At 44.6% G+C, this 23,088-nt stretch overlaps 1 protein-coding gene across 2 annotated transcripts in view; it reads left to right on the forward strand.

The window, feature by feature from the left end:
* Positions 1 to 23,088, forward strand: part of LOC311140991 (DNA repair protein XRCC4-like) — a 91,551-nt gene that overhangs the window by 11,128 nt on the left and 57,335 nt on the right. For both annotated transcript variants that reach the window (XM_084176261.1, XM_084176260.1), the window contains exon 4: positions 22,873 to 23,039. In XM_084176261.1, coding sequence (XP_084032387.1) covers positions 22,873 to 23,039 — 167 coding nt within the window. The remainder of the gene's footprint in view (positions 1 to 22,872; positions 23,040 to 23,088) is intronic.

Here is a 23,088-nt window from a genome sequence, read left to right on the forward strand (position 1 = left end):
ATTATTTTTTTAATTTTTTTAATCGACTTGAAGATTGTGTATTGGCAATGTAGGCTAATGCTTATCTTTTTTTATACTGTTGTTATCATATATCACGCTACAGTATGTTCTTGATATTAACAGTCCATTGCTTGAGTTAAGTCACTGTTGTAAATATAAAGTCACGTTCTTTCCTTACTGTCTGTGTTGGTCGGGTTGAGAGAGAGAGAGCGGGAGGCGTGGTCCCTCTGTCAGGTGGTTAACATTCTACACCTGTGGCTTCAGAGGTAGCATTGTGGCACCAGGTGATACTCCTCATTTTGGGTTGAATGTCCACAGCAGCTTGCCCAATCATTATGTCAACACAGCGTCCCTTCACACTAGTGATTTATGATATAGCCATGTAAAGTCTGAGTGTGTGCAAAATAAACCACCTGGGTGCTATTGCTATCACATTCACTATTTTCGTAAACTCTGATCTAGGATCAGGAAAGCTGATCACACAATCTATTAATCGATGCATCTCATGGGGAATACTATAGGTTTAACAGATCCAGTTTCAGCTGAATAGGGGACTATATCTCTAAAATGTGTAACATTATAAATATTAAGTCAACAACAGTACTCAGTAGTGTGGTCTAGTTGACAATGAGAACAGTGACAGATAGCCGTAAAGAGTGGTGTGTGGAGTGATGAATCACACTTCACCATCTGGCAGTCAAATCTGTGTTTGGTGGATGCCAGGAGAACGTTACCTGCCGGAATGCATAGTGCCAACTGTAAAGTTTGGTGGAGGATGAATAATGGTCTGGGGCTGTTTTTCATGGTTCGGGCTAGGCCCCTTAGTTCCAGTGAAGGGAAATCTTAACACTACAGTATACAATAACATTCTAAAATGTAAAATGTAGACGATTCTGTGCTTCCAACTTTGGCAACAGTTTGGGGAAGGCCCTTTCCAGTTTCACCATGACAATGCCCCCGTGTACAAAGCCAGGTCCATACAGAAATGGTTTGTCGAGATCATTGTGGAAGAACTTGACTGGCCTGCACAGAGCCCTGACCTCAATCCCATCGGGATGAATTAGAATGCCGACTGCGAGCCAGGCCTTATCGCCAAACATTAGTGCCCAACCTCACTAATGCTCTTGTCGTTGAATGGAAGCAAGTCCCCACAGCAATGTTCCAACATCTAGTGGAAAGCCTTCCCAGAAGAGTGGAGGCTGTTATAGCAGCAAAGGGGGGACCAACTCCATATTAATGCCCATGATTTTGGAATGAGATGTTCGATGAGCAGGTGTCCACATACTTTTGGTCACATAGTGTATGTCCGTATGAGTGCAGATTATACAGAGAAACTACATGCTGCGTTTAATTTTAGATGTCAATAGATTATCACATAGGGTAGAAGGAATGATAAAGGGAGAGGGTACATATTACCTCGACTAACCTGTGCCCCCGCACATTGACTCTGGACCGGTACGCACTGTATATAGCCTCGCTACTGTTATTTTACTGCTACTCTTTAATTATTTGTTATTTTTCTAATTTTTTTATTTTTACTTATCTACTTTTTACTGAACACTTATTTTTCTTAAAACTGCATTGTTGGTTAAGGGCTTGTAAGTAAGCATTTCACTGTAAGGTCTACACCTGTTGTATTCGGCGCATGTGACAAATAAAATTTCATTTGATTCTTGTAACACTCAGTCAGCTGGGACTTCTGTGACGATGACGCTAACTTTGTGGGTTTTTACATAGCTCCCATGGCCTCATTTCAACAGACACCAAATCATTGTTTTGTACAGTAGCATACTGTATAGCCTAGTTAAACATGGACCTGGTCTGGGATTCCTTTCCTGCTTTATTAACACCTTCAGGACAGTACCAGTTCTGGGGTAGTTTCCTGAAAGTACTAATGCCTTTTTCTGAAGCACATCGATTTAGTGATTTAAGTATTTTGTTCAATTTCCTACTCTCCTTCTTAACCATTTGTCACCCAATGATTGGATTGATTTGTTGGGCTTCAGTAAAGGAGTCCTGTGTACTACGGTATGTTGGACTATCCTCTTGTGGAGCCTCCCTACGGTATGAATCACTCTTTCCCCTTCTACACAATGCACTAGCCACTGTCTACTATTTCCCCATTCGCACAAACTGGGGAAATGGCACCCCCATGTTCAGTATATGACACACACTCCACACTACGTTCCCCATGACAGGCCTGCCTGAGTTGTCACCGTTCCACACAGACCACAGGCTGATATGTAGCTGATGTTGTTGGCTAGCCTAGTGGAGGGGGGAACACCCTGGCTGTCACTGCTCCTCTTCTTCCCAGAGGACAGGGCAGGTCCAGCAGCATCCCATCCCAGGGAATTCACAGAGGACTCCTATGGAGGCTCTCCAATGTTTGGAGGTTTTGCGTGTTGAGTCACTTCTCTCATACCCATGACTTGTGGCAAGGGCATTCTTGCAGCCTCTCAGTAGCATGCACTGCTCGGAGCCATATATTTAGATCAATACCTACAGAGTATGGTCCTGGCACTGCCCATGACATATGTTCAGGTTCTGTTGTTTGGATCTTCAGTTGATTCATTGCTGCTCCTCGGTGAAAGTAATACTTGAGTGAATAGAGATGTGCTAGTTTGATGTTGATGTGTAGAAGTTGGATACTGTCAGGATATTGTCAGCAACATCACCTGTCAGGGGTTCTAGAGAACTATCAGGCTGGGGGATAACTCCTTTAGCATGTCAGACAAAAGTTTTGAGAATGACACAAGTATTGGTCTTCACAAAGTTTGCAGCTTCAGTGTTTTTAGATATTTTTGTCAGATGTTACTATGGTATACTGAAGTATAATTACAAGCATTCCATAACTGTCAAAGGCTTTTATTGACAATTACATTCCGTTTATGCAAAGAGTCATTATTTGCAGTGTTGACGCTTCTTTTTCAAGACTTCTGCAATCCGCCCTGGCATGCTGTCAATTAACTTCTGGGCCATATCCTGACTGATGGCAGCCCATTCTTGCATAATCAATGCTTGGAGTTTGTCAGAATTTGTGGGTTTTTGTTTTTTCCGGATGCCCCAAACAATCGGAAAGGGGATTCATCCGAGAAAATTACTTTACCCCAGTCCTCAGCAGTCCAATCCCTGTACCTTTTTGCAGAATATCAGTCTGTCCCTGATGTTTTTCCTGGAGAGAAGTGGCTTCCTCGCTGCCCTTCTTAACACCAGGCCATCCTCCAAAAGTGTTCGCCTCAATGTGCGTGCAGATGCACTCACACCTGCCTGTTGCCATTCCTGAGCAAGCTCTGCACTGGTGGTGCCACGATCCCGCAGCTGAATCAACTTTAGGAGACGGTCCTGGTGCTTGCTGGACTTTCTTGGGCGCCCTGAAGCCTTCTTCACAACAATTGAACCTCTCTCCTTGAAGTTCTTGATGATTTGATGAATTATTTGATAAATGGTTGATTTAGGTGCAATCTTACTAGCAGCAATAACCTAGACCTGCACAAGGCTGGGATGGGCTACAGGACAATAGGCAAGCAGCTTGGTGAGAAGGCAACAACTGTTGGCGCAATTATTAGAAAATGGAAGAAGTTCAAGATGACGGTCAATCACCCTCGGTCTGGGGCTCCATGCAAGATCTCACCTCGTGGGGCATCAATGATCATGAGGAAGGTGAGGGATCAGCCCAGAACTACACGGCAGGACCTGGTCAATGACCTGAAGAGAGCTGGGACCACAGTCTCAAAGAAAACCATTAGTAACACACTACGCCGTCATGTATTAAAATCCTGCAGTGCACGCAAGGTCCCCCTGCTCAAGCCAGCGCATATCCAGGCCCGTCTGAAGTTTGCCAATGACCATCTGGATGATCCAGAGGAGGAATGGGAGAAGGTCATGTGGTCTGATGAGACAAAAATATAGCTTTTTGGTCTAAACTCCACTCGCCGTGTTTGGAGGAAGAAGAAGGATGAGTACAACCCCAAGAACACCATCCCAACCGTGAAGAATCGAGGTGGAAACATCATTCTTTGGGGATGCTTTTCTGCAAAGGGGACAGGACGACTGCACCGTATTGAGGGGAGGATGGATGGGGCCATGTATCGCGAGATCTTGGCCAACAACCTCGTTCCCTCAGTAAGAGCATTGAAGATGGGTCGTGGCTGGGTCTTCCAGCATGACAATGACCCAAAATACACAGCGAGGGCAACTAAGGAGTGGCTCCGTAAGAAGCATCTCAAGGTCCTGGAGTGGCCTAGCCAGTCTCCAGACCTGAACCCAATAGAAAATCTTTGGAGGGAGCTGAAAGTCCGTATTTGCCAGCGACAGCCCCGAAACCTGAAGGATCTGGGGAAGGTCTGTATGGAGGAGTGGGCCAAAATCCCTGCTGCAGTGTGTGCAAACCTGGTCAAGACCTACAGGAAACGTATGATCTCTGTAATTGCAAACAAAGGTTTCTGTACCAAATATTAAGTTCTGCTTTTCTGATGTATCAAATACTTATGTCATGCAATAAAATGCAAATTAATTACTTAATCATACAATGTGATTTTCTGGATTTTGTTTTAGATTCCGTCTCTCACAGTTTAAGTGTACCTATGATAAAAATTACAGACCTCTACATGCTTTGTAAGTAGGAAAACCTGCAAAATCGGCAGTGTATCAAATACTTGTTCTCCCCACTGTATCTCTGTTACATACATACTGTCTGTCTGTCCTCTGTCTCTGTCTACTGGTCTTTCAGTCTGTCTACCGGTCTGTCTGTCTGTCTTTCTACCTGTCTGTCAGTCTGTCTACGAGCTGAGATTAGGAACACACTCTTAAAGGGAGTGCTCCTATTCTCAGCTTGTTACCTGTTTAAAAGACACCTGTCCACAGAAGCAATCAATCAATCAGATTCCAAACTCTCCACCATGGCCTAGACCAAAGAGCTCTGCAAGGATGTCAGGGACAAGATTGTAGACCTACACAAGTCTGGAATGGGCTACAAGACCATCGCCAAGCAGCTTGGTGAGAAGGTGACAACAGTTGGTGCGATTATTCGCAAATGGAAGAAACACAAAATAACTGTCAATCTCCCTCGGCCTGGGGCTCCATGCAAGATCTCACCTCGTGGAGTTGCAATGATCATGAGAACGGTGAGGAATCAGCCCATAACTACACGAGAGGATCTTGTCAATGATCTCAAGGCAGCTGGGACCATAGTCACCAAGAAAACAATTGGTAACACACCACGCCGTGAAGGACTGAAATCCTGCAGCACCCACAAGGTCCCCCTGCTCAAGAAAGCACATATACAGGCCCGTCTGAAGTTTGCCAATTAACATCTGAATGATTCAGAGGAGAACTGGGTGAAAGTGTTGTGGTCAGATGAGACCAAAATCGAGCTCTTTGGCATCAACTCAACTCGCCGTGTTTGGAGGAGGAGAAATGCTGCCTATGACCCCAAGAACACCATCCCCACCGTCAAACATGGAGGTGGAAACATTATGCTTTGGGGATGTTTTTCTGCTAATGGGACAGGACAATTTCACCGCATCAAAGGGATGATGGACGGGGCCATGTACCGTCAAATCTTGGGTGAGAACCTCCTTCCCTCAGCCAGGTCATTGAAAATGGGTCGTGGATGGGTATTCCAGCATGACAATGACCCCAAACACACGGCCAAGGCAACAAAGGAGTGGCTCAAGAAGAAGCACATTAAGGTCCTAGAGTGGCCTAGCCAGTCTCCAGACCTTAATCCCATAGAAAATCTGTGGAGGGAGCTGAAGGTTCGAGTTTCCAAACGTCAGCCTCGAAACCTTAATGACTTGGAGAAGATCTGCAAAGAGGAGTGGAACAAAATCCCTCCTGAGATGTGTGCAACCCTGGTGGCCAACTACAAGAAACATCTGACGTCTGTGATTGCCAACAAGGGTTTTGCCACCAAGTACTAAGTCATGTTTTGCAGAGGGGTCAAATACTTATTTCCCTCATTAAAATGCAAATCAATTTATAACAGTTTTGACATGCGTTTTTCTGGATTTTTTTGTTGTTATTCTGTCTCTGTGTTCAAATAAACCTACCATTAAAATTATAGACTGATCATTTCTTTGTCAGTGTGCAAACGTACAAAATCAGCAGGGGATCAAATACTTTTTTCCCTCACTGTAAATGTGAGAGAGAGACTTCCTTTTGGGATCTCAGATAATCGTTCTTGATGGGGAAAGCATTATTTATTTTTTGCGTAGTATGATGCTTCCTATAGGATTGATATATGGCTAGGAAAGTTCCCTGTCCTTTTCTCTGTGTTACATTAGCTCACATTAAAGATTGTACTTATCCATATTACGACAATACATGGCCTTTCTCACTGTGTTGCCAGTATCCATGCTACTGTACTACTGTAGGGTGTCTAAAGGTCCATATCCTGTCTAACCTATTCTATACCAATGATACCACTGTCTCATCTAGCTGTCTCTACTGGGCATGGAGCTGCTCCAACTCCTGCTTCTGTGGGAGAAAAGAGGAAGAACAGTGAAATAAACTAAAGGGATTGAAATGAAAATGAATTGTCCCCACCCAGCCCAAAACCAAACATAGATAAAGAAGCAGTGAATACCACAGTCACGTCATTGTTGGCAAACAGTCATATAGTGGTGCCCATGTCTAGGGTGCCGTGGCGTTGTTGTTAGGCAGAATGCATTGAAAGATACGCTGCGCGACTTGACTGTTGAGCTTGCCAACCGAAACGGACAAGCTCTGATACAGGTAACACTGCAGGGACATTGTCTAGATGTCTGCTTTACTTAAAGAACTGAAGATAATGTCTTATTACGAACATGTTCAGTGTTGGGCAGAACAAGTACTGGTGAATAACGGAATAATTTCACTCCTATGCCAGACCCCTCTTTCGGATACAATAGTGTCCTCACCAAAAAATGATGGCGTGCTGTTTTGTGTTTCCATTTTCCATTTTTGTGTAGTGGTGCGATGACAGTAATTTGTGTTTGGATAAACCGCTAAACCAACAAAAGCAGACTGAGACAGGGGCCAGAGTGACTGAAAAATAGGACAATTAATACAAATCAAATTGTGTATTTGGTTGCAAGTGAAACAAATTACAAAGAAATAGATACGGCCAGTTCTGTCTGACAATAGGAAGAAAACTGAAAATTAAGATTCCACCTGCTCTGTCTGGGTGTCCATCGCTAATCTCTTTATCGGTGTGCACAACTTGCACTCAGGTATTTGTTAGAGAACTGCATTAATTTTGACACAGTCTTGCTGGAGTCTTTCTGGTACAATCAGAAATGTGACCACCCATTAGTGTCATCATGTTCCCATGGCTAGATCTATTCCTAAGAGAAACATGTATTCTGTGGCTGCTGGCATATTACACTCATAACAGGAGAGACTTGCATGTCCTCCCCCTGTTTAACACACACACACACACTAAACTGTTTAGGAAGGCTCAAATGATCAGTCTTTATCAGGACACTGCCGCCTCTAACTTCCCTCTCATTATCTTCGCCACAGCCTCACAGGGCAATCTTTCTGCTAGATGCCCACGCTTCCCATAATAAAGACCCCCTCCCACCCCAAAACACACATATAGTGCGATACGATAACACGCACACACACATGTATGCACACACACACACACACACACACACAAACACAAACAAACAAACAAACAAACACACACATCCTTGTTTTCCAGAGATGCATTCCATTTTGAGCTAGGAAAGGGGGATATGTCTGTGATTTAATGGTTGTGTGGGCTCCAACAATAGTCCTGTCTGTTGTAATAATGTGTACTGTCTACTAAGTCCTGTCTATTGTAATAATGTTTACTGTCTACTAAGTCCTGTCTATTGTAATAATGTTTACTGTCTACTAAGTCCTGTCTATTGTAATAATGTTTACTGTCTACTAAGTCCTGTCTGTTGTAGTAATAATAATAATAATAATAATAATAATAATAATAATAATAATATGCCATTTAGCAGATGCTTTTATCCAAAGCGACTTACAGTCATGTGTGCATACATTTTTACATATGGGTGGTCCCGGGGATCGAACCCACTACCCTGGCGTTACAAGCGCCATGCTCTACCAATTGAGCTACTGTCTACTAAATCCTGTCTGTTGTAATAATATATACTGTCTACTAAATCCTGTCTGTTGTAATAATATATACTGTCTACTAAGTCCTGTCTGTTGTAATAATATATACTGTCTACTAAATCCTGTCTGTTGTAATTTGTACTCTATATTAAGCAATCAGTGGGGTCTACCTTGCAGACTCTGCACCACAGGGTCATTTTCCTTCAAGTTAGTTATAGCACAGTATGGATTAATTGATGAAATCGCTTAACTTTTTGAAAACCAAAGGATGTGTAGATTATCAAATAGACTTTGCCTTTAACATTTTAAAGTTAAAAGAGAATGGGATAGGAGTGAGCTCATTGTGTCCCTGCTCCCAGTGTAACCAGGGTGACTTCAGGACATTCACTTGGGAGTTGGATGCTCCCATAAGGAATGCCTTGTTCCCCTCTATGCGATTCCATTTTCACTGGGGTCATGTCCCTTTTCCTTTGTACTCCAGTCCTACATTCCACCTCCCCTCCCTGCTGCTGACCTTATGGTCTGGCCACTGACTGTCTTGACTAGGCACACACACACACACACACACACACACACACACACACACACACACACACACACGACACACAGGATTCCCCTCTTACACTGATTAGCACTAGTTTATTGCTCTGATTGGAGCAGAGTGGTGTGGGTGTGTACTGTGGGCACCCACACCCAAAGATCTAGATACCGTATAGAAAAAGTAGGTATCCCAACTCCTATCTTCCCCCCTCTACTTCACCAGGCTCCCTGCTCCTTTCCTTAGGCTATCCCCCACCCCCACATCTGTGCCTCCCATACTGTGATTCCTCACTATGTTATTGATGTGAGGGGGGTTGACAGGAGAAGCTGGTAAAAAAAAGCCAGGGCCAAGTTTTTCTGAAGTTATCTACCTGGATTTCGCCTATCGGATAGGGTGCATAGAAATAGAATGAATAGAAAATAAAAATACTTTTTCACTTGAATGGGGACTCCCGGTCTATTCATTCTATTTATATGCATTTAATCCTCTCCGATAAAACTGGGCCCTGGCGTATTGTCCTAAACGGTGCTCCGCAAGCCTCCGCTGGCATTTATCTCTGTCATTTTTACATTTTACATTTACATTTTACATTTACATTTTTAGTCATTTAGCAGACGCTCTTATCCAGAGCGACTTACAGGAGCAATTAGGGTTAAATGCCTTGCTCAAGGGCACATCGACAGATTTATTCACCTAGTCGGCTCGGGGATTAGAACCAGCGACCTTTCGGTTACTGGCACAACGCTCTTAACCACTAAGCTACCTGCCGCCCCTATCTGTCGGATGTATAAGACAGGGGAGTAATGGAAGTGTGTCTGTGTGATGGGCAAATGGGCACTGTATCGTGGATGGGTGTGCATACAGTATGTTGGCAGTTATGCCTGTATTGAGAGAGCACATGGAACATGTTTTCTTTAAGGAGTTTTTTCATAAAGAGTGGGGGGGATATTCTGAGGGTCGAAGATGTGTTAGTAAATGTGGAGATAGCTGGTTGGGGTAATAAGGCTGGGGTCATAACTGTGTGTGTCTACAAATCGAGGAATGTACGGTATGTATAAGTAATCTGTATGTGAATGGATTATGCATATCAAGGTCATGTATCTAATTTAATAGGACTTTTTACAAACATTTACAAATGTGTGTGTGTGTGTGTGTGTGTGTGTGTGTGTGTGGTATCCATTAGCTTACTTCTCAAATCCATGGCTTCTGTTCTCCTTTCCCTATTGCTTACACAGTGTAACTGTAACTCTCAACATGAATCTCAAAGTACATTTGGGGATGTCATGTACTTGGACTGTCCAAGATTGTTTGAATACATACCTGGTGTAAAGTGTTTCCTTACAACAATTCCTCACAGAGATGCATCTCAATTGTCTGAAGGACCTTCCTCCCCTTGACCTTCCTTCCCTTGTCTCCTTGCTTCCTTTCCGTTATGTTCACTTACAGAAGTAACCAGACAGGTGAATGCAAATCTCCCTATTGAATAGCAAGTATCTATGTGCTATGAAGTGTGTTCATCAGCACTCGCAATATGCAAATGCACAATTCATAAGTTAACACATTCCACATGAAAAGAGCAAGATGGATGCGTTTGCTCTGTCTGAAAGGTTGCCTTGAGTTTTTTTTTCAATAGCCCAGCTCTCTGTGAAAGGGTAGCCTATATCGGTCACACAGGATGGCAGTTCTGGTCCTGCCCAGTTATCTGCCCACATCCTGGCAAGGCCTGGCACAGGGCACAGACTTTGACCTTTAGCTTTATCACTGCGTCTCAGAAGGGAAAAGAAAGAGTAGCAAGCCTTCATCCTGTCTGTCTTTCCACAGAGACTTCCACAGAAAGTATTTTGCTGTTCGTGTCACTGATATAGACAAACATGATGGGATGTTTCATGTATACGGTTCCACATTTTAACTGCGTTTTTGGATCAACCCCCCTCTCTTCTGCACCTCTTCTAGCATAATACCATGCGGTGATCCTTTGGGGATTTTCTGAGATGGAGAGATCAACAGTTCCTTTGACGAAGTTCTGAAAGAAAGGCTGTGCTGCTCAACAAGTCTGGAATATGTTTTGTTTTTCACAGTGTGCATCACACACACACGCATACACACACACACACAAGCACTCGCACACACACACAAACACACACACTGAGTACGTTTACATGCACAGTAATAATTCAATATAAAACTGATTATAGCAGGAGGCAGATTATGCAATATTCATGTAAACACCTTACTCTGCTTATCTTAATCGGCGTAAGGTCAAAATCAAAGTAAGCTTACGCCGATTAAAACAGCAGTTTTTCTGGGCAGTCTTTCGAATTATTAGGACATGTAAACACCTTAATGGGCGTTCTAGCAGTGTATTTGATCTGCTCATGTGCTAGCACCAGCACGGCGAGCCTCCCTCTCTAGTGTGAGTGAAGTGAGTTCAGAACAACTGAATGCATGGATCTTAGAAGTAGTTTTCACATACACACTTTATATGTCCCAAAAACAACATGGTCGCTGCTGTAGAATGTTTATTTTGATTGCCGATTTTCGGCATTTATCAGAGTGCCATCAGGTAGCCCGATTTCAGATGTGTCCATGTAAACAGGATTATTAGGGAAATTGCTCTTCTTTCAAGGCCTGTAAACGTTTTAATTGAACTATTATATTAATCCGACTATTACATTTACATTTACATCATTTAGCAGACACTCTTATCCAGAGCGACTTACAAATTGGTGCATTCAACTTATGATAGCCAGTGGGACAACCACTTTCTTTTTTTTTCTTTTTTTTTGGGGTGGGGGAAGAAGGATTACTTTATACTATTCCAGGTATTCCTTAAAGAGGTAGGGTTTCAAGTGTCTCCGGAAGGTGGTCAGTGACTCCGCTGTCCTGGGGTCTTGGGGGAGCTTGTTCCACCATTGGGGTGCCAGAGCAGCGAATAGCTTTGACTGGGCTGAGCGGAAACTGTGCTTCCGTAGAGGTAGGGGAGCTAGCAGGCCAGAGGTGGATGAACGTACTGCCCTCGTTTGGGTGTAGGGTCTGATCAGAGCCTGAAGGTAAGGAGGTGCCTTTCCCTTCACAGCTCCGTAGGCAAGCACCATGGTCTTGTAGTAGATGCAAGCCTCAACTGGAAGCCAGTGGAGTGTGCGGAGGAGCGGGGTGACATGCGAGAACTTGGGAAGGTTGAACACCAGACGGGCTGCAGCGTTCTGGATAAGTTGAAGGGGTTTAATGGCACAGGCAGGGAGCCCAGCCAACAGCGAGTTGCAGTAATCCAGACGGGAGATGACAAGTGCCTGGATTAGGACCTGTGCCGCTGTCTGTGTAAGGTAGGGTCGTACTCTGCGAATGTTGTAGAGCACGAACCTGCAGGATCGGGTCACCGCTTTGATGTTAGCGGAGAACGACAGGGTATTGTCCAGGGTCACGCCAAGGTTCTTTGCACTCTGGGAGGAGGACACAATGGAGTTGTCAACCGTGATGGCAAGATCATGGAGCGGGCAGTCCTTCCCCGGGAGGAAGAGCCGCTCCGTCTTGCCGAGGTTCAGCTTGAGGTGGTGATCTGACATCCACACTGATATGTCTGCCAGACATGCAGAGATGCGATTCGCCACCTGGTTATCAGAAGGGGGAAAGGAGAAAATGAATTGTGTGTCGTCTGCGTAGCAATGATAGGAGAGACCATGTGAGGATATGACAGAGTCAAGTGACTTGATGTATAGAGAGAATAGGAGAGGACCTAGAACTGAGCCCTGGGGGACACCAGTGGTGAGAGCACATGGTGCGGAGACAGATTCTCGCCACGCCACCTGGTAGGAGTGACCTGTCAGGTAGGACGCAATCCAAGAGTGAGCAGCGCGTGAGATGCCCAACTCGGAGAGGGTGGAGACGAGGATCTGATGGTTCACAGTATCAAAGGCAGCGGATAGGTCTAGAAGGATAAGAGCAGAGGAGAGAGAGTTAGCTTTAGCAGTGCGGAGAGCCTCCGTGACACAGAGAAGAGCAGTCTCAGTTGAATGACCAGTCTTGAAACCTGACTGGTTTGGATCAAGAAGGTCATTCTGAGAGATAGCAGGAGAGTTGGCTAGAGACGGCACGCTCAAGAGTTTTTGGAGAGAAAAGAAAGAAGGGATACTGGTCTGTAGTTGTTGACATCGGAGGGATCGAGTGTAGGTTTTTTGAGGAGGAGTGCAACTCTCGCTCTCTTGAAGACGGAAGGGACATGGCCAGTGGTCAAGGATGAGCGAGGTGAGGTAAGGGAGAAGGTCTCCGGAAATGGTCTGGAGAAGAGAGGAGGGGATAGGGTCAAGCGGGCAGGTTGTTGGGTGGCCGGCCGTCACAAGTCGCATGTCATCAACCTTCTTTTCAAAATGGTTGACGACGTCATCCACAGAGAGGGAAGAGGGAGGGGGAGGAGGAGGAGGATTCAGCAGGGAGGAGAAGGTGGCAAAGAGCTTCCTAGGGTTAGAAGCAGAGGCTTGAAATTTAGAGTGGTAGAAAGTGGCTTTAGCAGCGGAAACAGAGGAAGAGAATGTAGAGAGGAGGGAGTGAAAAGATGACAGGTCCGCAGGGAGTCTAGTTTTCCTCCATTTCCGCTCGGCTGCCCGGAGCCCTCTTCTGTGAGCTCGCAATGAGTCGTCAAGCCACGGAGCAGGAGAGGAGGACCGAGCCGGCCGGGAGGATAGGGGACATAGAGAGTCAAAAGATGCAGAAAGGAAGGAGAGGAGGGTTGAGGAGGCAGAATCAGGAGATCGGAGGGAGAAGAGATGATAGGATGGAAGAGGAGAGAGTAGCGGGAGAGAGAGAGCGAAGGTTGCGACGGCACATTACCTTCTGAGTAGGGGCAGAGTGGGTAGTGTTGGAGGAGAGCGAGAGAGAAAAGGATACAAAGTAGTGGTCGGAGACTGGGAGGGGAGTTGCAGTGAGATTAGTAGAAGAACAGCATCTAGTAAAGATGAGGTCAAGCGTATTGCCTGCCTTGTGAGTAGAGGGGGACGGCGAGAGGGTGAGATCAAAAGAGGAAAGGAGTGGAAAGAAGGAGGCAGAGAGAAATGAGTCAAAGGCAGACGTAGGGAGGTTAAAGTCACCCAGAACTGTGAGGGATGAGCCATCCTCAGGAAAGGAACTTGTCAAGCTCATTGATGAACTCTCCAAGGGAACCTGGAGGGTGATAAATGACAAGGATGTTAAGCTTGAATGTGCTAGTGACTTTGACAGCATGGAATTCAAATGAGGAGATAGACAGACAGATGGGTCAGGGGAAAAAGAGAGAATGTCCACTTGGGAGAGATGAGGATTCCTGTGCCACCGCCGCGCTGACCAGATGCTCTCGGGTATGCGAGAACACATGGTCAGACGAGGAGAGAGCAGTAGGAGTCGCAGTGTTTTCTGTGGTAATCCATGTTTCCGTCAGCTCCAAGAAGTCGAGGGACTGGAGGGTAGCATAGGCTGAGATGAACTCTGCCTTGTTGGCCCCAGAACAGCAGTTCCAGAAGCTGCCGGAGAACTGGAACTCCACATGGGTCGTGTGCGCACGGACCACCAGATTAGAGTGGCAGCAGACACGCGGTGTGAAGCGTTTGTATGGCCTATGCAGAGAGGAGAGAACAGGGATAGACAGACACAGAGTTGACAGGCTACAGAAAAAGGCTACAATAATGCAAAGGAGATCGGAATGAAATGAACTAAACATCTGGGAAAGTGAGAGAGCGGGGCCTCCCTCACTTATGTGTCACTGAAACACTCAAATATAACTCTCCCAACTTCCACTTTAGAAATTATAATTGTTGTAAACTACAGATGTTAAATGTTTTCTAGGAATAGACTCTAACTTAGTTTATTCAGCTAGCTAACTTGGTACAGTATTCCTCCGTGAAAACCATCCAGGGCACGGAATCCTATGACGCCATAGCCAACTAGCATGCCAGCCTCCAATAACACGGTTTAGCACCAATACTCGATTACAAACCACCAGTGTGTTAAAACGCCAAACAGATCATTTGTGTCCGTGTCTAACATTGTGTAAAGGTTTGGGTTAGTTTTGATAGTTTGAGTGAGTACGTCGTCAATTTATTCAGCCAGTTAGTTAGCTAGAATAGTTAGCATACTAGCTAGCCATTGCTCTCTGCCAACTAACCAACCCCTCCTATCCACAATAATCACATTATGTAACCATACTCATTGTTTGCATTAATCCTGTGTAACTGACCTTTTGTCTCAAATTGTCTTAGATGGAGCAGGCCCTAGTTCATAAATAGGTTATTTATGCCCCTGCTAACAGGGCATCTTAACCCCCCAGCCCCTCCCTTTCGCTACCTGGACAGGGGTCCCAGGACGCCCAGTGACCTGGCCCCCAGGGCTTTAAACACCCACTCACAGGACATTATGGACCCAACATAGCCTAAACACATTACGTTGGTTACTGGCAAGAAGGACTTCTGTCAAGGAAACAGTTTGTCATCAGAATTAGAGGGAGCAGAGAAACAAATGTGCACATAATGTTCTTCATAATATAATGAGCTGCAAAACCAACTGAAAACAAGAGGCCCAAAACAGAACAGGAGTAGCCAAGCTGCAGTTGACTTCAGGGCTCACTGTGACTTGTCAGCAATGCTCAGTGTGTTAGTGCACACAAGGGTTATAGTTTACCCCATGCTATTATAACCCCTTCTACTACCCTAACCTATCATTATAGTGATAAATTAAACAGCACATCGTACAGGCAGAGTAATGTGAACCAGGGATGAACCATGGGGTCACAGAGATGTACTGAACTGACTGACACAGCCCTGGCACAGGTGGGAAGGGGGAGATTGAGGGAAGAAGTGAAGGGGGTTGGAGTTAAAGTAGTAACAAAGCCTTACAAAAAGTGTGACTCCGAGTGTGACACATCATTACCTGTACACACACACACACACACTTTATAAACCTTTGCTCAGATTCACCTTTGCGCATTCAAACATGTAATGGACAGTCACACAGACCTGTGCTCAAACACCCTGTAGTTAAACAGCTCTCTCATTTGAAACTCTGCACATGACTTTTATCATCTCTTATTAAGCACACCTACAGTTTCATAGACTCTCAGGCCGGGAGGCTCAGCCTGCATAGGATCCCTCAGTAACATCTTAATTTTTGTCTTATTTTTACGAGGTTGGGAAGCTGTCTTTCAATGTAACATGGGTGGTCTCCTCCGAACCCTGATGCCATTAGTGCATTGTTAAAGTCTTGATTTACATGGCCATGTCGTAATCAGCCCTTGTTGTTGGGGCTCTTTCACAACCGTTACATCGGCTGTTTGGCAACACCAATGCCGATGGCAGCGCTTAGGTTAGCAATCACACAAAACAAGGACAGGGAGTCTGAGCTGGGTTAATGTGCATTGTAGTGTTTTAGCTTTGTATTGTCATGTTTTTGAGTGTTGAAAGCTATATAGTTAGTGAACAATAACATATTATATTGTATATTGAAAACAGAAGAGCATAACTTTGTTTATTCAGAAATTAACGAGGCAGAGCTGTATAAATGGCCCTATTCTGCAAGCCAAAGTATTGAATGACATATAAACCAAATCAGTGATCTCCAAACACAATGAAATCCTTACAGGAATAAAACATTGATTTTGGTTCCATGAATTACAAACACTGGCGGAAGGAAATGTAAAATATTGCACAACAGTTGCATTAAATCAATATGAAATAAACACTCATTATGTTTTTCTTAAATAAAATGACTAGCAGAAGTCAGAATAAACTAGCAATGTGCAAGTTATTTAAAAACTGTATAAGAGTGAACTAGCATGGCCTAGTCACAGTAAACATGAGGAACACTGTACACATCTAACTTCTCACAAACCTGTGTTCAGGTGTCCTTCATTTTACTGTGACTAGGCCTGAGTCTTTTCTGATTTCTGCTTTCTTCTTCTGCTTTCTTCTTCTGCTTTCTTCTTCTGCTTTCTTCTTCTGCTTTCTTCTTCTGCTTTCTTCTTCTGCTTTCTTCTTCTTCTTCTTCTTCTTCTTCTTCTTCTTCTTCTTCTTCTTCTTCTTCTTCTTCTTCTTCTTCTTCTTCTTCTTCTTCTTCTTCTTCTTCTTCTTCTTCTTCTTCTTCTTCTTCTTCTTCTTCTTCTTCTTCTTCTTCTTCTTCTTCTTCTTCTTCTTCTTCTTCTTCTTCTTCTTCTTCTTCTTCTTCTTCTTCTTCTTCTTCTTCTTCTTCTTCTTCTTCTTCTTCTTCTTCTTCTTCTTCTTCTTCTTCTTCTTCTTCTTCTTCTTCTTCTTCTTCTTCTTCTTCTTCTTCTTCTTCTTCTTCTTCTTCTTCTTCTTCTTCTTCTTCTTCTTCTTCTTCTTCTTCTTCTTCTTCTTCTTCTTCTTCTTCTTCTTCTTCTTCTTCTTCTTCTTCTTCTTCTTCTTCTTCTTCTTCTTCTTCTTCTTCTTCTTCTTCTTCTTCTTCTTCTTCTTCTTCTTCTTCTTCTTCTTCTTCTTCTTCTTCTTGAGCAGAGAGGGCGGTGATGATGAGGAGCGTCTACTTTGACACGATCAGGTTCACCGTGCCAGGAGAAAACAGCTGTGAGGCCTGCCAGGACAACTCTGGCCCAGACAATAATTACAAGCATTTAATGAGAGTTTTTGAAGACGCAGGCCTTTATTACAGTGGGTCAACGACCCCAACACAGCCCAGCGAAGATTTAGCACCTCACTACCTTCTGGTTTCCCAACTCATCATGAGGCGTTGCATCCTCTTTCTCTATGGGGGGAATTCAGACCCGAGATACGCGTACGTAAAATTAACTTCATTCCTTTTTCACACACTTTCATCTCTGCACGCGTATTCTGACCTTGAACTTAAGCATGGGGAAACGCATGTATTAATTCTCTCATAATTCCACCACCTTTACATGTGAGGAAACCATTAATAAGGTCCAGCAACCTGTTGGTCCCAAGTGGAAAAACATCAACTTTCTTTTTTCTGATAGAAATAACACCAATTTCCATGCACTGTAAATTACAAATTGATAAGAGCTATTGTTAAGAGTTAGGTAAATGAGTAATCCGTTTGGACAAGGGGATTGTAAATATTAATGACAATTGTTCTAGATCTATTTGACCTTATGATCGGTGGAAACAAGGTGCCAGGTGCTTCAGGTTTCGGGGCTGTCGCTGGGCAATACAGACTTTCAGCTCCCTCCAAAGATTTTCTATTGGGTTCAGGTCTGGAGACTGGCTAGGCCACTCCAGGACCTTGAGATGCCTCTTACAGAGCCACTCCTTAGTTGCCCTGGCTGTGTGTTTTGGGTCGTTGTCATGCTGGAAGACCCAGCCACGACCCATCTTCAATGCTCTTACTGAGGGAAGGAGGTTGTTGACCAAGATCTCACGATACATGGCCCCATCCATCCTCCCCGCAATACGGTGCAGTCGTCCTGTCCCCTTTGCAGAAAAGCATCCCCAAAGAATGATGTTTCCACCTCCATGCTTCACGGTTGGGATGGTGTTCTTGGGGTTGTACTCATCCTTCTTCTTCCTCCAAACACGGCGAGTGGAGTTTAGACCAAAAAGCTATATTTTTGTCTCATCAGACCACATGACCTTCTCTCATTCCTCCTCTGGATCATCCAGATGGTCATTGGCAAACTTCAGACGGGCCTGGACATGCGCTGGCTTGAGCAGGGGGACCTTGCGTGCGCTGCAGGATTTTAATCCATGACGGCGTAGTGTGTTACTAATGGTTTTCTTTGAGACTGTGGTCCCAGCTCTCTTCAGGTGATTGACCAGGTCCTGCCGTGTAGTTCTGGGCTGATCCCTCACCTTCCTCATGATCATTGATGCCCCACGAGGTGAGATCTTGCATGGAGCCCCAGACCGAGGGTGATTGACCATAATCTTGAACTTCTTCCATTTTCTAATAATTGCGCCAACAGTTGTTGCCTTCTCACCAAGCTGCTTGCCTATTGTCCTGTAGCCCATCCCAGCCTTGTGCAGGTCTACAATTTTATCCCTGATGTCCTTACACAGCTCTCTGGTCTTGGCCAGTGTGGAGAGGTTGGAGTCTGTTTGATTGAATGTGTGGACAGGTGTCTTTTATACAGGTAACTAGTTCAAACAGGTGCAGTTAATACAGGTAATGAGTGGAGAACACTATCAGGTCTGTGAGAGTTGAAATTCTTACTGGTTGGTAGGTGATCAAATACTTATGTCATGCAATAAAATGCAAATTAATTACTTAAAAATCATACAATGTGATTTTCTGGATTTTTGTTTTAGATTCCGTCTCTCACAGTTGAAGTGTACCTATGATAAAAATTACAGACCTCTACATGCTTTGTAAGTAGGAAAACCTGCAAAATCGGCAGTGTATCAAATACTTGTTCTCCCCACTGTAAATAGAGGCAAATAAATTGATAAAAGTCACTTTGTCTAAGAGAGATTTACATGGTTATCAAAATGTCACGCCAGGGTAAGGATACACAAAACACAGCCCTTATTTTAAGTGTTTCTAAAATTCTCTATGGGAAAAATGAATGGTAGAAAATCGATTGGAACCATTTCCCTGTTTGACCGCTAGGTTTTATGGGTATTATGACACCTCCACTATAGGGCTCTATATCGTAAAAAAATCATGAAAACAAAAATGTGCTTTCTGGTATTCATTTAAGGTTAGGGTTAAGCATAAGGTTAGCAGTGTGGTTAAGGTTAGAGTTAGGTTTCAAATCTGTTTTTAAGAAGATAAATTGTAGAAATAGGCGGGGTTTATGACTTTGTGGCTGTGAGGCCTGAATTTCCGACTTGGAAAGTATCAAAGTCAACCAATAGGAAGCTCTACGCAAGTAACCTAATTTTAACTCAGAGGTTCCGAGTTTCCGACTTGTCATGAATACACCATCTGGCAAGCCAAAATAGTTATTGAGAAAGCACGGTTAACTTGCAAGCACCCCTTTTGAACAAGCTATATCCCAAGATTGACCTCTCTTCTTTTGTCCTCCGAACAGCCTCAATTCATTTGATGTGTTTGATACTGTTCCATTTATTCAATTTTAGCCATTACAATGAGCCCATCCTCCTATAGCTCCTCCCACCAGCCTTCTCTGGTTAGCTAGCTACCAAATGTTATCATGGAACAATGCTAGATAGCTAGCGGAACGTTATGTAAAGCTAGCTACATTTACTAGTGAAATATTGGGAGTCTATCTATCTAGCTAGCTAGCTAATTAAATATTAGCCTGTTCGCTTACGTTAGCTATCTATCGTTAACCGTAACCTCGTCCCTAGGCTCAATTCCTACCGCATCTGGTGGATGCGTCCTTGTTGCATTATTGCTAGCTGACCTTCTAATCTCGTTCACCAGACACTTCCTCGGGATGAGGTTACTAGCTAGCTAGTTAGCAGCTAACCGAGGACAGTTCTACAACTGCAAACATCATCAACAAACGCTTTGCTGTGATTTTATCTGCCTTGACTCCACTTGATGTGACACAACTCCCAGCTTTCCTCCCTTCCTCCCACCAGCATCCCACCCTCCCAGTCTGGGATGTCTACAAAAGTCTTCAAGCAATCAAGGACTGCAAAGCACCTGGCCCAGACCTAATACCCCAGAAACTGTTGAAATATTTTGCCTGTGAGTTCAGTACTCCCCCATGTCACAGTCTCTCCAAATACTCAGAAAAAGCAAGCTGGTCTGCTCATTGGTAGCTACAGTTTTCAGCAAAGCATTAGACAAGGCTAACCACACTACTGTCATCAAAAATATCCTGTCAATGGGGCTGAGGCCTAAAATAGTCTCATGGATTTGTGACTTTATCTCTGTCAGGATACAACGGGTGCGCTATCGTGGTGGCCTATCTGAATGGGAGTCCCTCACATGTGGGGTGGCCCAGGGGACCCTCCTTGACCCTGTCCTTTTCCTTGCCCTCATCAATGATGCTGTTCATGAAGCTGCCAACCATGTGTGGAAATATCTTGATGACATGAATATGCTTGAAACCAAGAAACTGCAGCAACCATCATCAATGCAAAAGCAACTGGACGAGCTCAGCACCTGGACCACTACCAATGACATGCTTCTCAATGAGAAGAAATGTGTAGCGATGCATGTCACCTTCTCTGAAAACCCACCCCCTGCACCACCCCTCTTCATCAACGGTGTCCCCCTGTTAGAGATATCAAAGTTCAGGGTGCTGGGTCTCACTGTCAAGCAGGACCTACGCTGGAACAGCCAGGTTGACACCATGACCACAAGCACCAGCAGGAAGCTGTCCCCCCTCAGCGCATTAAGCACTTCTCTATAACCACAGCAGACCTATTGTCCATCTACATCGGCTACGTAAAACCAGTTCTGGAGTATGCTGTCCCTGGCACCCTGGCCTCACTCAAACCCTGACTGCTCAGCTGGAGCGGGTCCAGACGAGAGCCTGCAGAATATTTTTGGGCGGGTCGTACACCAGCTTCCGGGAAGCCCTCAAAACCCTCGGAATCATGTCCTTGGAGAGCAGACGGGAGCAGATCAGTCTGACATTGGCTAAACTCCCAGTTTGCAGACTGCCTCCCCCCAACCAGACAGCAGATTACTGGACTGAACACTCCTGTGAAACGCACAGGCCGCTATCCGAATTCTTCCATTCTATACTTCACTGAACTGATCAATGCACACACCATATAGCTCAGGGGCCTTAAAGAACTCTAAAGATGTATTTTCTAAAGCTGTCAACCCAAACCTTGTGTTTTGCTAGTTTAGGATATTACTATTTGATCATTATATGTGATTGATTTTATAATTGTAAATATATGTACAATTCAGTCTATGACTGTGAGAATCCCATAAAACCGACTGCTAGCCATGGCCTGCCTAGCTAGCTAGTTAATTCATCCAGCTAGCGCCATCTGGTATTTAGACCACTTCATAGAGAGGGAAAGAGTGACAGAGCGGGAGGGTGGAGCTGTGTGTTATGTCATTCAGTTAGCTACTCCAGCAACCTTGACCTCAACCACATCACAATCTTTGACAACATATTAGCTAGCATAACCCAATTGATGTGATGGAGTTACTCCTGTAGCTACAATTCCACTTTGTAACAGCTACATGCACTAGTAAGGACCATCACAGGTCACTTTGCCATAAATATTTTAAAGGTAATTGTTTGGATGCTTATAGGCTTGTAGCTATGACCCAGACAAGTGCCCATTCGTAGGAGAGTGAACGACGGGAGATGGCTAGCCAGGAGCGGAGACGGCCCCCCTCAAGCTGACAGGTTTATATGGAACACTCACTGTACCACCAGTCTGTCTCCTTCAGGAAAAAACAGCGGGCTACCTCATTACCTGAGAGAGTGAAGTTTAGAAGCGGGGAGTGTGTTCAGCATGTTACAGAAAGAGAGGGAAATGCAGTAAACCAACTCCCACCCTGTCTCTGTCTGATGACCTCACCTTGGCACAATTTGATGACTTATTTTCCTATCCTTGTTGAAAGGACATGCCCTATATTTGGCAACTCTCTGTCTATGTGCTTAGATCAATGGATGTTCACTGTGTGCATGTACAGACATTCCTGTTTTTGTGTTATTGTTAGTGTATAAAAACAGAGTGATGATTATGGGACGCCTCATTATGACACGTCAGTCAAGAGCCTCTAGGAGGTACAGTACTGTAGCTAGATGTGTGGATGTGTCTGCACCAATGAATTAGGTTGAATGTTATACCTTTTTTACAAGGAGTGGGGATGGTGAGGGGGACAAGAGAGGAGACGAGAAAAAGCTTGGAACATTTATTTTCCCTCTTCAATCTCATCTCCTCCTTGCCTTTCGCTTCCCTTTCCCTACATCAGTCCCTCTCGCCAAGGAGGAAGTGAGAAGAAGAGAGAGAGAGGGAGCTTTGGAACTTTAAGTCTTGTCTTCAAGCCACCGAGGCCTAGATCCTCAAAGTCTAGTATCTCCTCTAAACCCCCTCCGTTCTGATAAACAACTGAGTTCCTCTTGGGGCTAAGAGGCTGCTTCCTTGCTGCTGAATGCCTGTCTGGGTGGGTAGAGAGCTGGGTACTTGTTCTGTAGTGGGCACTAAAGCGATAGTAGTGAATCCCACACTGATATCGTTTCCTCACACACACCACACACACACTAACACTTTGTACAAACACACAGGCACACACTCAAGAAGAGAACTTCACTTAGTCTTGTTCCCCTCTTTCTTTCTGTCTGTTTCTCTCTCTCTCCCACTACTTTCCCAAACATCTCTCTGTCTGTTGTATGTTTCTATGTGTAGGTGAGCGTGGGTGCGGTGGAGCTGCACCCTGCCCCTGACCCTGTGGAGCTCAACAGGGAGATGATAGGCCACACTCTGGAGCACAGCGCTGACCTGGAGGCAGAGAACAGACGGTTGCAGGAGAAGAACCAGACACTCCGGCAGGAGCAGCAGCACATCCTTGCAGAGTAAGGACTGTGTGCGTGCATGTCTGCACGTGTGCATGTGTATGTTTAG

This window comes from Coregonus lavaretus (genome assembly GCF_964263955.1).
Source record: "Coregonus lavaretus genome assembly, chromosome: 14".
Lineage (NCBI taxonomy): Eukaryota > Metazoa > Chordata > Actinopteri > Salmoniformes > Salmonidae > Coregonus > Coregonus lavaretus.